General features: G+C 42.7%; 1 protein-coding gene across 4 annotated transcripts in view; it reads right to left on the reverse strand.

The window, feature by feature from the left end:
- Nucleotides 1-7393: 7393 nt before the first annotated feature.
- Nucleotides 7394-21087, reverse strand: part of USP39 (ubiquitin specific peptidase 39) — a 35351-nt gene continuing 21657 nt past the window's right edge. For 3 of the 4 annotated variants that reach the window (XM_020889444.2, XM_070479523.1, XM_020889443.2), the window contains 4 exons: nt 16464-16606; nt 10625-10760; nt 8854-8940; nt 7394-7883 (listed from right to left, as the gene is read on the reverse strand). In XM_020889444.2, the coding sequence (XP_020745103.1) occupies nt 7836-7883; nt 8854-8940; nt 10625-10760; nt 16464-16606 (414 nt within the window). In that variant the 3' untranslated portion in view covers nt 7394-7835. Of the gene's footprint in view, nt 7884-8446; nt 8597-8853; nt 8941-10624; nt 10761-16463; nt 16607-21087 lie in introns of those variants that run through there. The other variant, XM_070479532.1, reaches the window with a different exon arrangement.

Consider the following 21087-nt stretch of genomic DNA (forward strand, 5'->3'; position numbering starts at 1 on the left):
CACAGCTTTCTCTAGTTGTGGTGAGCAAGGGCTACTCTATAGTTGCGGCGAACAGCATGGACTCTAAAACGCAGGACCAGTAGTTGTGGCAGGTGGGCTCAGTAGTTGCAGCTCAAGGGATTAGGTGTCCCACATGGAATATTATCAGACCGGGGATCAAATCCATGTCCTCTGCATTGGCAGGTGGATTCTCAACCATCCCATATCAAGTATTTTTAAATGTCTTAGTGAGACATACACAATGGCAGAAACCAACACAATATTGTAAAGCAATTATCCTCCAATTAAAAATAAAATTAGAAAAAACAAGACACACAAACAAGACAATGGGATTTAACCCCAATACAATTCAGGGACTGGTCACCTCAGTGAAGTTTCCTGGGGTCAGTGGTTGAAAGTATGCAAAGCAGCTCCACAAAGGTGCTGTACCTCATATGACCTAACACACAGACACACACACAGGCAATTTAGTAGGATTTTTGAGTTTTGGAGACAACATGTATCACATTTGAGTGTGCTACTTTGATCAATCTAGGAGCCACTTGCAGCTATATAACTGTAGCTTCATGGAGACCAGAAAAAGAGAAGATTCTGAAGTAAATTTAGGTGGGAGAACAGATACTTTACTTGGGCCTTATTACCGAGGAAATCTATGATATCTTGAAGTGTCCATGGCAAGCAGAAATGCTTGCTGTATGGAGCCTCCAGCAAGGACAAGTGGGAGAATCACAGTGCAGAACTCCAGGATTTTGGAGGAAAGCTACGCCCTCTTCTGCAAATACTTGTTCTCCTTTAAGAAATAGTTTACGGCAAGTGGTAGAGATGGAGCACCTAACAACAGGACATCAAGTGGCCGTGTAGCCTGGACCTCCCCTCATGAACTGGCTGCCGTCTGACACCTTGCCATACTGGGCATGTACAGCTGCAAACTACCAGTAAGAGGACCGAGCACACAAGACCAAGGTCAGACAGGGCCAAAGCCCCAAGTTAACACGAGAAGATCCCTTTTTTAAAAAAAAAATTTCTGCACTGGTCTTCATTGCTGCTGCACAGGCTTCTCACTGTGGTAGCTTCTCTTGTTGTAGAGCACAGGCTCCAGGGTGCCCAGGCTCAGCAGCTGTGGTACACAGGCTTAGCTGCCCGGCAGCACGTGGAATCTTCCCAGATCAGGCATCAAACCCATGTCCCCTGCACTGGCAGGCGGATTCTTATCCACTGAGCCACCAGAGAAGTCCTTGAGCAGATTCCTGTGATACAACTCCTGTTGCATTGCCTCCTGGGGGTGTTCTTTCAGGTCAGTCGGCCAAGAAAAGACAAAACTCAAGCCAGGCTTATGGATGGATTTGTACATTATGCTGGCACAACCAGTAAGCGGACAGTTGCAGCACTTCATCCCCACTCAGGGTGACACTGAAAGACAGAAATAAAGGAAAATCCTCTAGTGGCCACAGCCTCAAGCAGTATATTTGGCTGTTCACTGTTTGGAGTGTGAGATGGCCAGAAGAATAGATCTAGACTAATTCAGAGGCATTTGCCAATGATTTGGCTGGATGATCAGGAATTCAGAAGGCATAGGATTGTAACATTAGTGAAAAAGAAGGCTGGGGAAGAGGTATATGGATGGACAACTTGAGTAAGGCTATTCACAATAATAGTTGTGTTCCATATGAATGCCCACCAAAAGGCATCTGCTGCATTAGAGATCCTTAATAGTCAGGGGTACACAAATGAGATGCTTTGTGGATGTCACCAGCAGCTTCTTCCTCCAGCTGCCCCTAGCACTTGCTCAATGACCTCATGAGCTATGGTGGCAGGGACAGAGACTATGCATGGGCTCAACAATACAGGCTACCATGATCTGAGTTGTACTTATATTGTTGTTCAGTCACTCAGTTGTGTCCGACTCTTTGCGACTCCATGGACTGCAGCACGCCAGGCTTCCCTGTCCTTCAGCATCTCCCGGAGTTTGCTCAAAACCACGTCCATTGGGTCGATGATGCCATCCAACCATCTTATCCCCTGTCATCCCCTTCTCCTCCTGCCCTCAGTCTTTCTTTCCCAGCATCAGGGTCTTTTCCAATGAGTCAGTTCTTCACATCAGGTGGCCAAATTATTGGAACTTCAGCTTCAGCAACAGCCCTTCCAATGAATATTCAGGGTTGATTTCCTTTAAGATTGACTGGTTTGATCTCCTTGCAGTCCAAGGGACTCTCAAGTCTTCTCCAGCACCACAGTTCGAAAGCATCAATTCTTCAGTGCTTAGCCTTCTTTATGGTCCATCTTTCACATAACTACTGTGAGTACACGACTACTGGAAAAATCATAGCTTTGACTATACCGACCTTTGTCAGTGAAGTGGTATCTCAGCTTTTTAATATGCTGTCTAGGTCCGCAGATCTGGATCTAATTTGCAAGTCCAGTGATTAACACTGAGTGCCCAGTATGGCCACTATTCCTTATGGGGATTGGCCAGCCACCTGGTGCCAGGTTGATTACCATCTTCCATTATTGGAGGAGCAGAGGTCCAACCTCAGAGGAATAGAAATGTGTTTTGGATACGGATTTACCTTCCCTGCCCATGTTTCTACCAGCATCACCATCTATGGACTCTCAGAATGCCCTATTATCATGACATTCCACACAGCATTGTATGTGATCAAAGAATTCTTCTTTATAACAAAGCAAGCGCAGCAATGGGCTCATACCCATAGGATTAATTGGACTTACCACATACATGTCATCATCTGAAAGTGGGTAGCCTAATTGAAAGAATCACCAGAGAGTTGCCTGGCGGTCCAGTGGTTTAGGACTTAGTGCTTTTATTGCCAAAATCCTAGGTTCAATCCCTGGTTGTGGAACTAAGATCCCACCAGCCACACAGCATGGCCAATTAAAAATAAATGAGCAAATAGGTCCTAAAACAAACAAACAAAAAAGTTATAGTACCACAGTGCTTGTTTTACGGGATGTAATATGTGCTTTGAATCAGAGACCACTGTATGGTGTTCTTTCCCCCGTAGCCAAAATATTCGTACCTGGGCCTAGAAAATAGGTGGATGTCAGAGTGACTCCTCTACTGCTAACAGACTGGTTTGGGGATCTTAGTTCCCAAAGAAGGAATTCTCCCATTAGAACACGCAATGGTTCCACTGAATTGGAAGATGAGACAACCACCTGGACATATTGAGCTCTTTATGCTAGTGAACCAACAGGTGGCCAGGGGGTGGGGGGAGTGCAGCGGGAGAGTGTAATCTGTATTTGTCTGAATGACTGATCCTGATTACCAAAGGGAAACTGAGTTGCTTCTACACAACGGAGGCAAGATAGATTATGTTTAATGTGCCTGCATGCTCAATTGCTAAGTCATGTCCAACTCTTTGTGACCCCATGGACTGTAACCCACCAGGCTCCTCTCCTCCATAGGATTTCCCAGGCAAGAATACAGGAGTGAGTTGCCATTTCCCTCTCCAGGGTATCTTCCCAACCCAGGGATTGACTGGAGTCTCCTGCATTGGCAGGTGAATTCTTTACCACTAAAACACCAGGGAAGCCCATGTCCAATAGCAAAGGTTAATGAAAAACTACAGTGAGCAAAATGGGGGGAGGGGGGTGGCGGGCCAGATGATTAAGGAGCCAGGCCCTTAGAGACTGATGATTCCGGTCATTGCACCAGGTAAATAACCTGAATAGCTGTGGTTTGAACTAAGAGCAGAGTAAACACAGAGGTGTGGTGGAAGAAGCAAACATTGGTATCAATCACGGCATGGTGACCACTTACAGAAATGAGGACTCTAAGTAGCTTTGCTCATTTTCTATTTGCTTGTTACATGTACATGATAATCTGTATGTACTAACCATTTTTTCTCTTCTTCCCATTTTTAAGTTACCTTGTTAACTCTACAACCAAAAGCTTTAGGGAACATAATATTCAGTGTGGTTGTGACTGATTTGTGGAGTAATATAACTAGCCCCTTCAATGGATCACAGCCTTGGTGAGGTGAAGAGGCTTGCATAACTCATTGAAGCTATGAGCCATAAGATGCAGGGCCACCCAAGACAGATGGGTCATAGTCAAGAGTTCTGACAAAATGTGGTCCACTGGAGGAGGGAATGGAAAGACTAAAGGCAAAAGGAGAAGGGGGCAGCAGAGGATGAGATGGTTAGACAGCATCACTGACTCAATGGACATGAATTCAAGCAAACTTGGGAGATAGTGGAGACCAGAGGAGCCTGGCGTGCTGCAGATCATGGGGTCGCAAAGAGTCAGAGGTGACTTAATGACTGAACAACAACAAATATATAAATATCAATGGACACATGACTCTTGGAGCTGCATCTCAGTTTGAGAAAGGTTCATAACTGTTCTGTTGTAGGAAGGGCAGCTGTTTTTGTAATGCATAAAGACAGCTGTCTTCTTCATTGCAGTGGTAGTAGTATTCTAGTTCAAGGGTGTGCCAAAGCACATATGGTGGCTGAGTCATCAAAGGGATGGGCTGGGCCACTTATCAATGTAGTGGCCCTCAGCTCCAAATTCACCTCTTGCCTGCTCTGTGAATGGACTGGAGCGTTTAGATTTCCACCCCCAGCTGCCACTGAGGCTCTATCAGGAGAGGGTGGTGGAGACACAGCACAGGAAGAAAGGGCTTGGTTTCCTGGTTCCTGTGGGCTCCCTGGCAGGCATCATGCGCAGCTTTCTCAGCAGCAGGCTCTGGCCACGCTCAAAGAGCCTCCAGAGCCTGGATCCTGTGGTACATGGCAGCCAGTGGCAGCCAGCAGCTTCACCGGGCACGGCCCCCCTCCCCAAGCAGTTTGGTAGCACATCAAGAGGCCTCGCTGTAAACAGCTTCCCTTAGTGCACTAGAGAGCATTCCCGACAGGTTCCAGTGGACAGATTTTCAGCAAAGTCTGATTTCAGCCTTGGACACTCCATGTCACCCCCAGGGGCAGTAGCTGTTCCTTCTATCTGCTATTCCTATTCTTTTGTGGTGCGTACTAATTCACTTCAGTCGTGTCCAACTCTTTGCGATGCTATGGACTATAGCCCACCAGGCTCCTCTATCCATGGGCTTCTCCAGGCAAGAATACTGGAGCGGGTTGCCATGCCCTCCTCCAGGGGCTCTTCCTGACCCAGGGATCAAACCTGCATCTCTAACGTCTCTTCCTTGGCAGGAGGGTTCTTTACGACTAGCCACATCTGTGAAGCCCTCCTATTCTCTTATTTCTAGCCAATCCTGCATTACTCCAGTCCCATTACAGTTAATAATTCCTGAAATCAAACTTTCCCTGATCAAATTTTTACAGTTTCTCTCTCCTGATTGGACCTTGATTAAGCTGGGACTTACTGTGATTGCTGCTGTCACTTCAGTCGTGTCTGACTCTGTGCAACCCCATAGACGGCAGCCCACCAGGCTCCTCTGTCCCTGGGATTCTCCAGGCAAGAATACAGGAGAGGGTTGCCATTTCCTTCTCCAATGCATGCATGCGTGCTAAGTCGCTTCAGTCGTGTCTGACTCTGTGCGACCCTATGGACAGCAGCCCACCAGGCTCCTCTGTCCACAGGATTCTCTAGGCAAGAATACTGGAGTGGGTTGCCATTTCCTTCTCCATAGTGGTGACTAAACAGTGGGAAAAATGGAAAGAAGTGGGGAGATTCAAAGATACAAGAGAAGTGGAGAGATTCAAGAGATATAAAGTAAAGTAAAAGATAAGACTTTGTAATGGATTAGACAAAGGAAGTAGAGGTAGATGGAGGATGACTCCTGGGAAAATATCCAATTTATAGACTAGATGAACAGGGGAACCCTTCACCTACACAGAGACTTTCAGAAAGGGGTCACAATTGAGGAGAAAACTTACAAGTTCAGTTTTGAACAGTGTTGAGCTTGAGTTGACTTTAAGATACCCAAAACATACCAGGTAGGCAGCTGGCTCCAAAGTTCAAGAGTTTAGTGGAGTCTAAGATTAACAGCAGGTTTCAATGCTGGCTTAGACAGTGAAGAATCCGATTGCAATGTGGGAGCCCTGGGTTCAATCCCTGAGTTGGGAAGATCTCCTGGAGAAGGAAATGGCTACCCACTCCAATATTCTGGCCTGGAGAACTGCATGGACAGAGGAGCCTGGTAGGCTACAGTCCATGGGGTTGCAGAGTCAGACACGACTGAGCTTCTTTCACTTTACACTTACTTAAAGATTAAGAGTAAGTCATTAAGATTAAGATTAAGTCATCTGGCATTCCCTGGTTCTCCAGTGGTTAAGACTCCATGCTTCCACTATAGAAAGCATGGGTTAGATCCCTGGTCAGGCAAGTTCCACATGCTGTGAGGTGAAGCCAAAAAGAAAAAAAGAAAAGCCTGGGATCATCTCCCTTAAATTGGTAAATAAAGCTGCAGGCATAGCTGAAATGACCCAGGGAAAAAGTGAACAGTGAGAAGAGAGGCCCTGGTGAACCTGCAAAGGGTTGTTGGAACTGTAAGAGGTGGAGGAAAACAAAGACGGTGCAGTTGGCCCCCCACATCTGCAGGTTCTGCACTTGTGGATTCAACCAACCTCAGATTGAAAATGTTCAAGGCAAAAAAATCGCAGAAGTTTCCAAAAAGTAAAACTTGAACTTGCCATATGCCTGATAACTATTTACCTAGCATTTACATTGTATCAGGCATCATAAGTAATCTAGAGGTGACATAAAGTAGATTGGAAGATGTGCGTAGGTTATGTGGAAATACTACACCATTTTATATAAGGGACTTGAGCCTCCTCAGGATTTGGTGTCCAGGGGTATCCTGAAACCAAGGTCCCAAGGATACCGAGGGATGACTCTATTGTGTCCTGGAAGCAAAGAATGGCAGCCCGAGGTGCAGGGCTCCGACATGCCACATGGAGAAGGAGCTGCAGCTGACTGACTGCCACCCACACTTGTATCTCCAGATCGTCTGTATCTTCAGGTCAGCAACAGTGCCCAGGCCCAGGCCACACTTCCTCCAGACAGCTCCTAATCAATGAGTGAGCTTGGCCGAAAACCACTTCTGCTTGATGTTCCTGTGGTCCAAGTCCCTGCTGACCTGGCCGAGATGTTCTCAGAACTGTACTGTGGTCAGACACTCTTCCTCCCTCCTTCCCTCTGTCCTTCCTCACAGAGCCCTGCACTGCAGGCTGAAACTGCCCACTTCCAGAGTTCCAGCTAAGACTGATAATGATTTATATCTTTTAGTCAGATACTGTCTTACTTAGAGATGGATGCATCCTAACTGACACACCATGCACAGGCTGACAGGAAGAGACAATCTGTGTGATGTCCACCAGATGAAAGATCACAGGGGAGACAGTTTGTGAGGACTTTCTTTTTAATCCGCTCTTAGGCAGAAGCCCAAGGGAATGATATGAAACAAGAGGCTGGTTTAAAAACAGGAAAATATTTAATTCATCCCCAAACACATATCAAGAAATGAAGAGAACCACAGGAAAACTAACTACCTATGATGGAAGAAGGGCGTTACTGGCTTCAAGCTCTAAATCCTATAATCCTGAGGCTTTGATGCTTCAAGGAAACCCATCTAGTCCTTTAGCTATTCCTGGCTATTCGGAAATAAATTACATACATCTGTAAAAGAGTTCTGGCCTGCTAGAAGGGAGCTAGCCAGGGAGGAGAAAGGGGCACCAATCTACTATAAATGACCAAAGACCAGTTGAGTGAAAGCACAGAGCCATCTGAGGCAGATGGACCACTGATGCTCTGGTGAGAACCAGAACACAGGGCTGGCTCAGGGGCTTGTGCCATCCACCTGTGCTCAGAACCATGTCAGCCAAAGCCCCTGGGAGCAAAGTTCTAAATGTCTCCTTCATGCGCCCTGCTGGTTGGTTTCATCATTATCTCGCCTCTTCCAAATCTGTAAAAGAAATGAATACAATAGATACTTAGGAGCCTGTGTTCCATCCAGAAATATTCATCAAGCACCTAAATCTGTGCTAGGAAATGAACAAACTATCACCCCAACTGTGTATTTGCTAAGTCCCCTGAAACTAACTCATAATCTTTCAGAAAATTCCCTTTCATTCAATTTTCACTTTTCTACCCATCCTTCTCCTCCCATGCCAAACTCCTTTTCTGAAAAAGGACTAACAGTCAGGCCTGCAATTTTAGACAAAGTTACCAAGGAAAGAGTTCTCCTTGGAACAAGCAGTGTCTCTCTCCTTTTTTATAAAGCTGTGGCATTTTCTTAGCCTCAGTCTTCCTTCTCTGCAGGGACTAGGACAGTTAGAAAGAGAAGACAGGGGACATCCTTGGAGGTCCAGTGGTTAAGACTCTGCACTTCCACTGCAGAAGGCATGGGTTCGATGCCTGGTTGGGGAAATAAGATCCCAAATGCTTCACAGCATGGCCAAAAAATTAAAATTTAAAAAAAAGAAGAAGAAGAAAGAGAAGATGGAGTACCTCAGCTCCATGAACTCCCAACACAGTGGAAAGAAAGGACAGTTAAAACATACAGCTGCTGCTCTATAGACATGGGACAGTGCTGTGGGCTCACAAAGAGTGCTGACTTTGCCCAGGGAACTGGGGAGAGCTTCAGAGATGACTCCGGACGATTCTGAGCTCTTCCTCCTTGAAATCAGACCACACACTTGCAAAACTGACCTGGTTGACCACACACAGATAACCTCCACGCTCACTCATAACTTGTTCATGCTTTCCTGTCCTTCTCTTCACTGAAGATCACTCCTGGCCCCGCCCCACTCCCCACTGCATGTCAAAAGGCACCCAAGCTAACTCAGTCCCACTCCCTGCCTTTACCCACAACACTCCTCTCACCAGCCCCCACACCCCATCACCTCCATGCTCATTGAGTGAAGCCAACCCACCTGAATGTAAGCCTCCGACAGTGTGATCATCTGGGGAAGGATGTCGGTCACCTGGAGGTCCTGTAATTCATACCATTTGCCTGTCCCCTGCAAGGAGTATGAAGAGCTAGGTCAGTCTGCTCCCGGAAACCAATAGAGTTTTACAAGGAAAGAGATGCAGCCAAAACCTAGAAAAGTCAGAACAGTCACTAGCCCATCACCCAGCAAGAGTTGTAAGTAAGAAAGTACAAGACCTCTGTGGGCATCATTCAACATCAAGAGCTTTTAGGGTGTTGATCCTGACAAACAAGTTCTGTGAGGACTCATTAAAGCACAGTGGAGTCTCAAACACTGTTCGTCTTTTAGGAAGAGACTAGGAGGACAGCACAGAGAAAGAAGAGGAAGCCCTTGCTCCTCACCTGAGATGTCCCCTTGCTGCTCCAAAGTGACAGATCAACACATTCACTTAGAAGGTGCAGCATTAACCAAAAATGGACATTCCCACTCCTGCCCCAGAGGACATGGCAAGAGCTGGACAGAAAAAGACTCCTTGGTGGACACTGTCCCTCATACTAACCTGTTTCCTTTGGCCTAAGAAGCAGTGCTGCAAATATAGCAAAATCTACCTCACTTCATGCTTCTATAAACAAAGAGGAAAAGAGGTTTCTGGGTTATGGCAGGGATACTTCTGGAAGCTCACCTGCCTCATCCATCCCAACTTTCAAGAAATGCCAAAGACAGATATATTCCAGTTATTCTGGATATTCCAGTAGCTCAAATAGGATACACAACAAAAGCTCAGGATCCCATAATGAAAATCCCTATTCCTGGTGCGAGGACTGGTTAATAAGAACACAGAGAAACCAAGTATCAGGTTCAAATGCCAACTCTGCTAACTTCAGATCAGTTACTCCAACTCTAAGCTAGGTTCCTCACTTGTAAAAAGATGGTATTATCACCTGTGTTGGAAGTGTGTTTTAGGGATATAAACAAGATGAACATACATGAAGTATGTGGCATACTATCTAGCACACGGACAAGTGCTTGATAGATAGAAGCTGGTTATTATTAAACCCGGATGCTCAGAAGACTCAAGTTAGAACAATTTGTGCCAGTAATCTGTATGATAACAAATACATCCTAAGCACATGTTTCCCCTATTTTCAGCAAATTCACAAAATTTTTTTTAGCTGAAAGGGAACCTCTCTACCACTACTTTGTAAAGTTTAATTTCATACCCTTCAGAGGCTCTTGTTAACAGGTAGACTGTGATTCAGGAGGTATCTGAGGTGTCTGAGGTTCTACGATTTCTAACGAGTTCTCATGTGATGTCAATACTGTGGATCTAAGGCACTTTAGGAGGTAGGTACTAGTCTAGGACAGTGCTTCTCAATCTTGGCTACACACTGGATATCTGAGAATTTTAAAACCATCAAGATGCCTAGTTCTCACCTCCAGATAATCTAATCAAGTCTTAACTCCAACATTTTGGACCAGAAAACTCTTTGCTGTGGGGGCTGCCTGTGCATTGGAAGATATTCAGCAGCTTCTCTGGCTTCTGCCCCAGTGGAAAATCAACAGGCACAAATTACATTGTTTTCACGTAACTGGTCTGGGATGGCCCAGGCTTCAGCAGTCTAAAACCTGCCCCCAGGGAAGTCCCATGTGCAGCCAAAATTGAGAACAGTTGCCTTAAACTGGTCACTGACAACTGTTTCTCACAGAATCCCAAAGTCAAGGACAAGAAAGAGCAAAGTGAAAGGAGCTACCTTCCAAAGTCAGCCCTACTCACGTGATGGAGCACATGGATCCGGTAGGAGCCCTCGGAGGGTTTGCCGTCATGTACAATGTTGGCGATGAGATCGTAGGTGGTATTCTTGTGTACTGCCTGCACTTCTTCAGACAAATACTCTCTCAGGTCCACATTTCTGAGGATGATGAAAATAAAGTGAAGATCAGACAAAGTCTACAAGGTTAGCCCTGTAGAGGTTAACTGTCCTCCCTAAATGGACCATGAAGCTGTAGAACCCTATTTCAGGAACCTAGATCTAGGTGGGTTTGAATAGCTAGGGAGCCCAGGTTTGTGGAATTTCACATAGTTTGCCACAAAAATGAGTCAAACTAGGAAGACTGGCTCTATGGGAAAAGCACATTTTAAAAGCATGCCTAGGGCTTCCCTGGTGGCTCAGTAGGAGAGAATCCACCTGTCAATGTAGGAGACAGAGGTTCAATCCCTGGTCCGGGAAAATCTCACAAGCCGCAGAGCAACTAAGCCTGTGTGCCACAACTATTGAGCCCACAGGCCTCAACTACTGAAGCCCAGGTGCCCTAGAGCCTGTTCTCTGTAAGAGAACTACTAAAGTGAGAAGCCGGCCCATCGCAACTAAAGAGTAGCCCTCCTCTCACTGCAACTAGAGAAAGCCCACATGCAGGAATTAAGATCCAGTGCAACCATAAATTAATTAATTAATTAATTTTTTTAAAAATGCATGCTCAGAGACGTTCCTGGTGGTCTAGTGTCTAAGACTCTGCACTCTCAATGCAGGGGGCCCTGGTTCAACCCCTGGTCAGGGAACTAGATCCCATATGCCACAACTAAGAGTTTGCAAGCTGCAGCTAAAGATCCTGCAACTGAAAGATCCTGCATGCTGCAACTAAGACCCCGCACAGCCAAATAAATAATATTTGTAATTAAAATTTTAAAAATAAATAAATAAAAGCATGCCTAGGGGAGTCATATCTGGTGGTCTCATGGTTGGACTCCATGATTTCACTGCCGAGGGCCCTGGTTCAATCCCTGATTCGGGAACTACAATCCTTCAAGCCATGAGGCATGGCCAAAAAATATTCAAAAATAAAAATTAATGCATATCTAGCAGTCTAAAGTACACAACATGGAGTCATTCAGACCTGAGCTGGAATCGAGGCTCTGTCACCTCAGAGTTGTGTGTAAGTTTAAGCAGGTGACATAAGCTAAGGCTCTTCTATATGAGAATGAGAGTCACCATCTCCTCTGAGATGAGAACAAGGGTAACCACTTCACCCTCTGCTCTATCAGGGAATCGGTTGCAGTGGCAGTGTTCAGGGGGTACCTGGTCTCTGGACTCAGGCTACAGAAGCCTGCTCACTTGATCATGTCAGTTATCACTGTATACAATCACGGTAACAATTTCAGTGTGGCAAAACAGGACTTCCCTGGTGGTCCAGTAGTTAAGAATCCACCTGCCAATACAGGGGACACAGGTTTGATCCCTGGTCCATGAAGATTCCACGTGTTGCCAGGCAACTAAGCCACCCCTAAGTTGTGGTGTGCAACTACTAAGCCCACGAGCTGCAACTGAAGCTCTAGAGCCCGTGCTCCACAACAAGAGAAGTTACCACAATGAGAAGCTCCTGCACCGCAACCAGAGTAGCCCCTGCTTGCCACAACTAGGGGAAGCCCATGCACAGCCACAAAGACCTAGCACAGCCAAAATAAATATATCAATTAACTTTTTAAAATATGGCAAACCAGGCAGATCATTCAGATTTGTTTTTTTGACTTTATGGGACCGTGTTTATTTGATTATTTTGCCTTTAGTCAAGTAGGCAGAATGGTTACAAGTAACAGAAATCCACCTTGGGCAGCCCAAGTACAAAAGGGGGATTAACTGATTCAAGGTTTCAGACTAGGAAATGCAGCAGAAACCAGGCACTAGAGAAGCAGCAAGATCCAAAAGTTACCTGCCCTCTTTTCTGCTTTGACACCAGCTTTTTCCTTTTCCCATCCAGCTTTCTCTCCTTTACAGAACCCACCTTGACTCCCTCACAGCTTCCAAATTTCTCAGTTCTAGTTGTCAATAGAGACTACTGACTAGGTTCCTTCAATTGGGACTTAAAAACATCAAATTTATTTTTAACACTTGAACACTCATTTTTTTAAACACAGAGAAGCATTCTTGATGTACTTGGAATAAAACCTCCTTTTGTGTTTTATTTGTTGAATTCTATCAGTTGATGTATAAGTGTGGTATAAATGTGTAACAGCTTTTATGAAGTCAAGAGCTATAATACAGGCTTACTGTGAAGACGGCAATGACAATTACCAAGAACTTTCAAATAGGGAATGGCAACCCACTCCAGAACTCTTGCCTGGAAAATCCCATGGACGGAGGAGCCTGGTAGGCTACAGTCCATGGGGTTGCAAAGAGTCGGATACTACTGAGTGACTTCACTTCACTTCTATAGGGAAATAAATTGACAGTTAACGCAACTATTAGGAGAAAGCTAACTACACTATTTTCAGGAAAAATATAACCTTCTGATGTCTATAAATATTTATAAAAATTTAAATACAAGGTAGAATAAGATAGAGTATGTGTGTGCTCAGTCACTTTGTTGTGTCCAACACTTTGTGACCACATGGACTGTAGCCTGCCAGGCTTCTCTGTCCATGGGATTCTCCAGGTAAGAATACTGGAGTGGGTTGCCATTCTCTTCTCCAGGGGATCTTTCCAACCCAAGGATCGAACCCGCATCTCCTGCACCGGCAGGCAGATTCTTCACTACTGCACCACCTGGGAAGCCCAAGAGAGATTATATCCTTTTCTCATCTCTAGAACTGTCTGCTATGCTACCCACTCATAACATGAAACACAGTGCTATCATCTCTAGAAGGATTTACAATAAATGCTAACAGTGGTCACATCCGGGGATCACTTCCAGATATGTATCTCCTTTTGAATTTTACACTATGAATTTATGAATATATCATCTGTCCAAAAATACAAAAAATTTCAATGTAAACCATGTATTAATAAGCAGGCAACTTTGTTCTAACTATATTATGTAGCTTTCCATGTGTTAAGGATAGCTATTTATTCCCAGAGACTGACAGCGTCCCATATAGATTGCAATAAATAGTCGTTGTTGTTTTGGGGCTTTTTGGATTTTTTTTGGCCCTGCCACGCAGCTTGCAGGATCTCGGTTCCCCAACTGTGAAACACAGTGAAAGTGCTGAGTCCTAACCACTGGACTGCCAGGGAAGTCCCTAAACAGCCGTTGTTAAAATACATTTTAGATATGAGTCTGAGGAAACCTATGAGGGCTCAAGAGAGCCAAAATGCCTGCCAGCTGCCAAGAACTGACTTCTCATATTGTCTTCTCAGCTTTAACAACAGCTGTTTAGACTTCTTTGAACAAGTCCTAGAGAAGTCTTCAGAAGTATTTATACTCAAAAATTTCATGACTGAATCCAAATTGTCTCAGTGGCAAAAGGGAATAAATTGATGTTAAATCGTTTTGCTTTAGAAAACAGTCAGTGGGAAAAACCCTATTTGTTCCCCCATGAGAATAGTCCAATGTTGAGACCACCTAACTAACTGGAAGTGAAACTTTACACCTGTGCCCCAGAAATCCTATCTCCAAACAAGCAGGGGGCTGCAAATCACTGCACATCTGATGGATCTCTGCTATGAACAAAACACAGGAGAAAAATTAAATCTGACGAAGGGTTTTTCAAATGGGGACTTGAGCATAATGAGAACTGTATTAGTCTAAAATTGATGACAGTGCATTAATAATCAAAGTCTAGGTTTCCAGGATAGTCACACAGTATAATGGTCTCCATCGGACTAGTGGACAAGTAATCTTTTTCTCAATTTCTCCAAAGCTTTCTGATAGACAAGCTACTGAAGTCACAGTGACCAAAAATCCAAATGTAACTTGTGGCAAAATAAACATACTCCAGGTTCATAATATAAAAGAAACTTCCTACCAGTGAAAGGAAATTTCTGTGCTGATTGAGCAGGAACTACCATCAACACAACAGTCCTGCCTTGGAAGCTGCCTTAGAGTCAAGAGGGCTTCTTCCTCCCAGGAACAGACTGGTGACTACAGCAATTCACAAAAGTCCAGCTCTGAATTAAAACCCCTAGTCTTTCAGAGAAAGCCCCTCTGTGGTCCTACTCAAGTTAGCATACAGCTGGCCTTCATATCCCCAGATTTCATTCTACTTGTCACACAAACAAAATATTAGAGAAGAACAGGAAGAAAAGTGCATGAAAAGAGAGAAAGAAATTCTCCTGTAACCCTAACTACTACAAAGGTTTTCTCTCCTCATCCACCACTGTTCACAGACTCGTGGTGATGCTGGAACCAGAAATAATAAAATGCTACATCTGGAAGGATCCCTAGGGCTCATCTAGTCCAGGCCTCTCATTTAATCCAGGAGAGAGTATACAAAGGACCTGTGCAAGGGCACACGGATAGGACAACACAGAACTCAAGACTTCTTTAATTTAAGTTGCCACCCTCTTAAACGCTACACAGAATTAAGAATTGGTACTATTTTCAAAGGAAAACACTGGCAGTTCAGTCTGGGCAACTGGAAACTGGAGGGGATGGAAGGACAAAGACAACAGAAGGAGATGACCATGTGCCCATTACAGCCCCCCCAGACTACTTTCTGAGGTTTAAAAATAACCACACTTCTGAGCTAAACAGCATGGTAATCCTATCTTCTAACCATTCAAATCCTTCCAGTAAGAAATCACCTTAGGGCTCCTACCTTATCTAAACGCCCACACACAGATGCACCTTTTTTCATGCCAGCCCCACCACCAAGCCTCTAGGGAACTAAAAACCAACTGTCTACCCCCAAAGGGGTCCTGCAGGAGCCTTCTACAGCTCCTCCAAATTCCCCATTAAAATACTTGGAAACAGAGATGCAGATGTAGAGAACAGACATGTGGACATGGGGCGGGGGGGGAGGTGGGAGAGGAGGAAGGAGAGGGTGGGATGAAATGGGAGATTAGGATTGATTATATAAATACACTGCCATGTGTAAAATAGCTAGTAAGAAGCTGCTCTATAGCACAGGGAGCTCAGCTCCATGCTCTGTGATGACCTAGAGCAGGGGATGGAGTGGAATGTGAGAGGGAGGTCCAACAGGGAGGGATATATGTATGCACGTGGCTGATTCACTTCATTGTACAGCAGAAACTAACACAACATTGTAAAGCAAATATACTCCAATAAAAAAATAAAGGACACATACTGAAAAGCAAAACTTATACAAATATCTGCAAAAAGACAACTGCATGGTCAATTAAAAATAAGACTATATATCAAAATTTATAACTTTCTCATCAAAAGGCAGAAATTGAACACACTCCAGACTATATCCTCTAGGGAAGAAATAAGATAGTAGGGTGCGAAGAGAGTAAGGCAAATCTAGAGCCATCCCCACTGTCCACACTTTTAACTATAGCACACAATGTGCAATGATAGGCAGATAGACGTATAGACTAACTGCTCAAAATTACCTTCAAAGCCAGGAGAATCCTACCTGTCCTACTTTTACCGACTGTTCATCCTACTTTTACCGACTGTTCATCCCTATACTGAAAGACTATAATTCCCAGCAGGCAACAACGAGAGAAGACAAAAGGGGAATTACCTCTAAGTAAACATTCATCTTTGAAGTCCTAAAATGTTTGTATCCTTCCCATAGAAACCTTAACTTATATAGTGTAGGTATGTTTCTTATAATCTCCAACTAATATAGTCCAATATTAAGAGTGGCACAAAGAAATAAAAAAGGAACTCAAGCTCACTGCCCCTAATAGGAAGTGAAGGAAGGGAACACTCACGTTATCGGGAAGTTGACAATAGTCGGATTCTTCTCCACAAAGAAATTGTTCTTAGTGAATCTCTTAATACAAAAGATTAGATATGGAGGCAGCTTGGTGAGCTGGAAGCGCTTCAGAAAGTTCTCCTTGTAGGTCTTATATTCCTAGAGAGAGAAAAGAAAATGATCAAGTTAGTGTTGCAGCATTAGAGCAGGAACACGAGTTTTGTTTTCGCTTGGTTTGGGTTTTTTAATAGAATTTTGTCTTTCACTTAGAATCCAGAAGACACCTGACCCCAGCAACCACCTGAAAGGGTTAAGAATAGCTGTTTGGCCAAAGCCAAAGTACCTCATCTATGGGCTGTGTTTCAGCCAGCACGTGACCAAACTGTTGAACTCTAACCATAGTTATCCATCTACATTACTATCTACCATAGTAATGTAGATATTTGTTTCTATAAGCAAAACAAAAATGTCAAGTGAAAAAGAGAATTTGTTGAAAGTTCAGAATTTAAAAAACCATGAGTTGCTGTTTTAGTCCCTCAGTTGTATCCGACTCTTTGTGACCCCAGGGACTATAGCCCACCAGGCTCCTCTCTATGTGGGATTTTCCAGGCAAGAATACTGGAGTGGGCTGCCATATCCTTCTCCAGGGGATCTTCCTGATCCAAGGATCAAACCTGTGTTTCTTGCATTGCCAGGCAGATTCTTTACCACTGAGCCACTTGGGAAGCCCCTAAAAAAATTAAGAGTTTCACTTAATTCAAAATAAAGAAGAATGTGCTGACCATTTGACCATCAGACACATGCACCATGGAACAGGCACTTGTGACCAACAAGGAGCCCTGGAAAACTGAGGGTTTTCCAGAAGAGCTGTCAACTGACATGCCACGTTCCTTCCTCCTCCCAGGCCCCGAGACTCGTAAGTCAAGTACAGTCTGTTGAGCAACACTTCACTGAGGCCTCACTCAGGACTTCAGTATCTCACTTTCAACAGGGGACCACCAGGCAGGGGAAACAGAAGACCTGAACAACATTATCATCAGGCCCAAAGTTCCACCGCCATCAGCATAATGTACATTCTCAAGTGCACATGGAATGATCTCCAGCAAAGACCATGTGCTATCCCGTAAAACAAACTTCAACAAACATAAAATATAGAAACAACACAAAGTATGTTCTCTGACCACAATGGGATGAAATTATTAACAGAAATCAGCAACAGAAAGAAACTTGCAAAACTCACAAATATATGGAAATTAAACAATATATTCCTTAATAAGTGATGGGTTAAACAAAAAAGAGATAAAAAGGGAAATTAGGAAAGAATTCAAGATGAATAAAAATGAAGATACAACATATAAAAACTTATGGGATGTAGCTAAAGCAGTGGTCAAGAGGTAAATTTATAAATGCCTAGACTGAAAAATAAGATCTCAAATCAATAACCTTCCACCTTAAAACATTGGGGAAAGAGCAAACTAAATGTAAAGCAAGCAGAAAAAAGAAAAAAAAAATCAAACCACAAGTTAAAAAAATACAGAATAGAAAAACAACATTTCAGAAAAATCAAAACCTGTTTCTTTGAAAAGACAAGCCTTTAGTTAGTTGAACAAGGCAAAAAAAAAAAATTCAAATTACTAGAATCAAAAATGAAAAAGGGAACATTATTAGGAATTTTACAGAAGTAAAAATGATTATAAAGGAACACTATAAACAACTGTATGCCAAAACAGTAGATGAGTTAGATGAAATGGATAAATTCCTAGAAAGACACAAACTACCAAAACTTAAAAAAAAACAATCTGAATAAACCTACAAGTAAAGAAATTGAATTAGTCATTAAAAAACTACCCACGAAGAAAAGTCCAGGCCCAAATTTCTTCACTGGTATTTTCTACCAAACATTTAAAGAAATAACACCAATTTTTCAAACACTTTTCCAAAAATATAAGGAGGGAATACTTCCCAACTCCTTTCACGAGGCCAACATTACCCTGATACCAAAACTCAGCACAACTACAGATCAGTATTTCTATGAATATGGATGCAAAATTCCTCAACAAAATACTAATAAACCAATTCCAACATAAACAACAACAAAGAATTATACACCAATTATACATGACCAAGTATGATTTATCCAGGAATACAAAGGTGGCTTAACATCCAAAAATCAATTAATATCATGTACCGTATCATATAATAACAAGAAAATAAGGCAATAAATAGCAAAATAAGACAACAAATAGCAATAACCGAAACCCACACAATCATCTCTGTAGATACAAAAAAGCATTTGACAAAATTCAACACCTTATCATGAGAAAAACACTCAATAGAGACAAGGGAACTTCCTCAACCTGATAAAGGGTATCTATGAAAAACAGATATGTGATGTTATCCACAGCTAACATCATACTTACTGGTAAAAGCCTGGATGCTATCCCTCAAGATCAGGTACAAGATAGGATATCTGCATTTTCCACTTCTATTTAACTCTGTACTAGAGATTCCAGCCAGAGCAATCAGGCAATAACACTTAAATAAATATGAAGCATCCAGATTAGAAAGGAAGAAGTAAAACTATCTCTGTCTGCAGATGATATGATCTTGCATATGGAAAATCTTGAGAAATCCACTTTAAAAGTTTGGCAAGGTTGCAGGCTACAAAAATCAATATAAAAAAATCAACTGTGGGGTCTTCCCTGGTGGTCTAGTGACTGAGAATCCACCTGCCAATGTAGGGGTCATGGGTTCGATCTCTGGTCCAGGAAGATTCCACAAGATCACAACTAAGCCCATGAGCCACAACTACTGAGCCCACTAGACCTAGAGCCTGCACTCTGCAAATAGAGAAGCCACTGCATTGAGAACCCTGCACACCACAACGAAGACCCAGTGCAGCCAAAAATTAAAACAATAAAAATTTATATTAAAATAGTTCAAAACTTATACTCCAAAAACTATAAAACACTATTGAAGAAAATTAAAGAATATAAATAAATAGAAAAATAACCCATGTTTATGAATCAGAAGACTGCTATTATTAAGTTGGTAATAACTCCCAAACTAATCTATAGATTCAACACAATCCCTGTCAGAATATCAGCTGGCTTCTGTGTAAAAATCCACAAGTTGATCCTCAAACTTGAGAAACTGCAAGGAACCCAAAATAACCAGAACAATCTTGTAAAAGAATAAAGTTGGAGAATTCACAGTTTATAATTTCAGAACTAACTACAAAGTAGTAATAACCAAGACTGTGTTCCGGACATATACATCAATGGAACAGAATTGAGAATCCAAAAATAAACCCATGTGTCTGTGGTCAAATGATTTTTCAACAAGGATGCCAACACCATTCAATGGAAAAGAATTGTCTTGTCAATGAATAGTGCTGAGACAACTAGACAGTCACATGCAAAAGAATAAAACTAGACTTTGTACTTTACACCATATACTAAAATTTAACTTAATACACTACTGAACCCACAAGCCGTATCAGTATGTTTCTAGAGAGTGATACAATAAATACTAACGTGTGAAGTTGTTAGAGCTTAAAACTGATGAAGGGTTCATTACACAACTTATGATTGTCATTATCATTTATATTTTTCTGTTAGGTATTTGTTCCAGTGAAAATTTTTCAAAAATGATGCATCATGAAATTTTAAGTGAAGAATAATTTTTCTGGGAATTTTATGCAGATATTTTCTCTGATTGTCTGAGTGATATATACACTAGTGTCTCAGAAAATGACAGTTCTTCGGAATATAGTTCTGATTCAGATGATGTGAATATTAGACCAACAAAAAGACAAAAAACCTTAGTGATTGATTCTGATATGGAAAGTGTAAATGAAACTCATGCTGCTGGAGAGGGCTCCTTTGCTTCTGCAGAAGAGTGAACTGAAGACACTGCAATTCAATTAGAAGATTCTACAGGCGCGTCAGGTGTAACTATTGAATGTAATAACTCACAAAGTGTTAGTGAAATAACAGAATTAGTTTCAGGCTAACCAAAATAAACTTACTGACCACAGGCATTAGTTCGTTTCTGCAAAAATCCCCCATCCTTGGTGGCTCAGATGGTGAAGAATCCACCTGCCAATGCAGGAGATGTGGTTTCTATCCCTGGGCTGGGAAGATCCCCTGGAGAAGGAAATGGCAACCCACTCCAGTATTCTTGCCTAGAAAAATCCCATGGATAGAGGAGCCTGATGGGCTACAGTCCATGGAGTCATAGAAGAGCTGGACGTGACTTAGGGACTAAACAACAACAACAAAGGCCTGAAATGTAAGAGCTAAAACTATGAAAGTCTTAGAAGAAAACACAGAAGTAAACTTTCATGACCTGGGATTTAAGAATGGATTCTTTCATATGACAGCAAAAGCCCACACTATAAAAGAAAAACTAAATAATTTCATCAAAGTTAAAACCTTTATGCCTCAAATGATACTATCAAGAGGGTAAAAATGCAACCTATAGAGTGGGAAAAAATATTTGCAAATCATACAATTTGATGAGTGACTGGTATCGAGACTATATACGGAAATCTTACAACTCAATAATGAAAAGATAAACTAATTTTTTAAATGCACAAAGGTTCTAAATAAGCATTTCTCCAAAGATGATATACAAAT

The sequence above is a fragment of the Odocoileus virginianus genome, chromosome 2 (assembly GCF_023699985.2).
Source record: "Odocoileus virginianus isolate 20LAN1187 ecotype Illinois chromosome 2, Ovbor_1.2, whole genome shotgun sequence".
NCBI classification, from domain to species: Eukaryota; Metazoa; Chordata; class Mammalia; order Artiodactyla; family Cervidae; genus Odocoileus; species Odocoileus virginianus.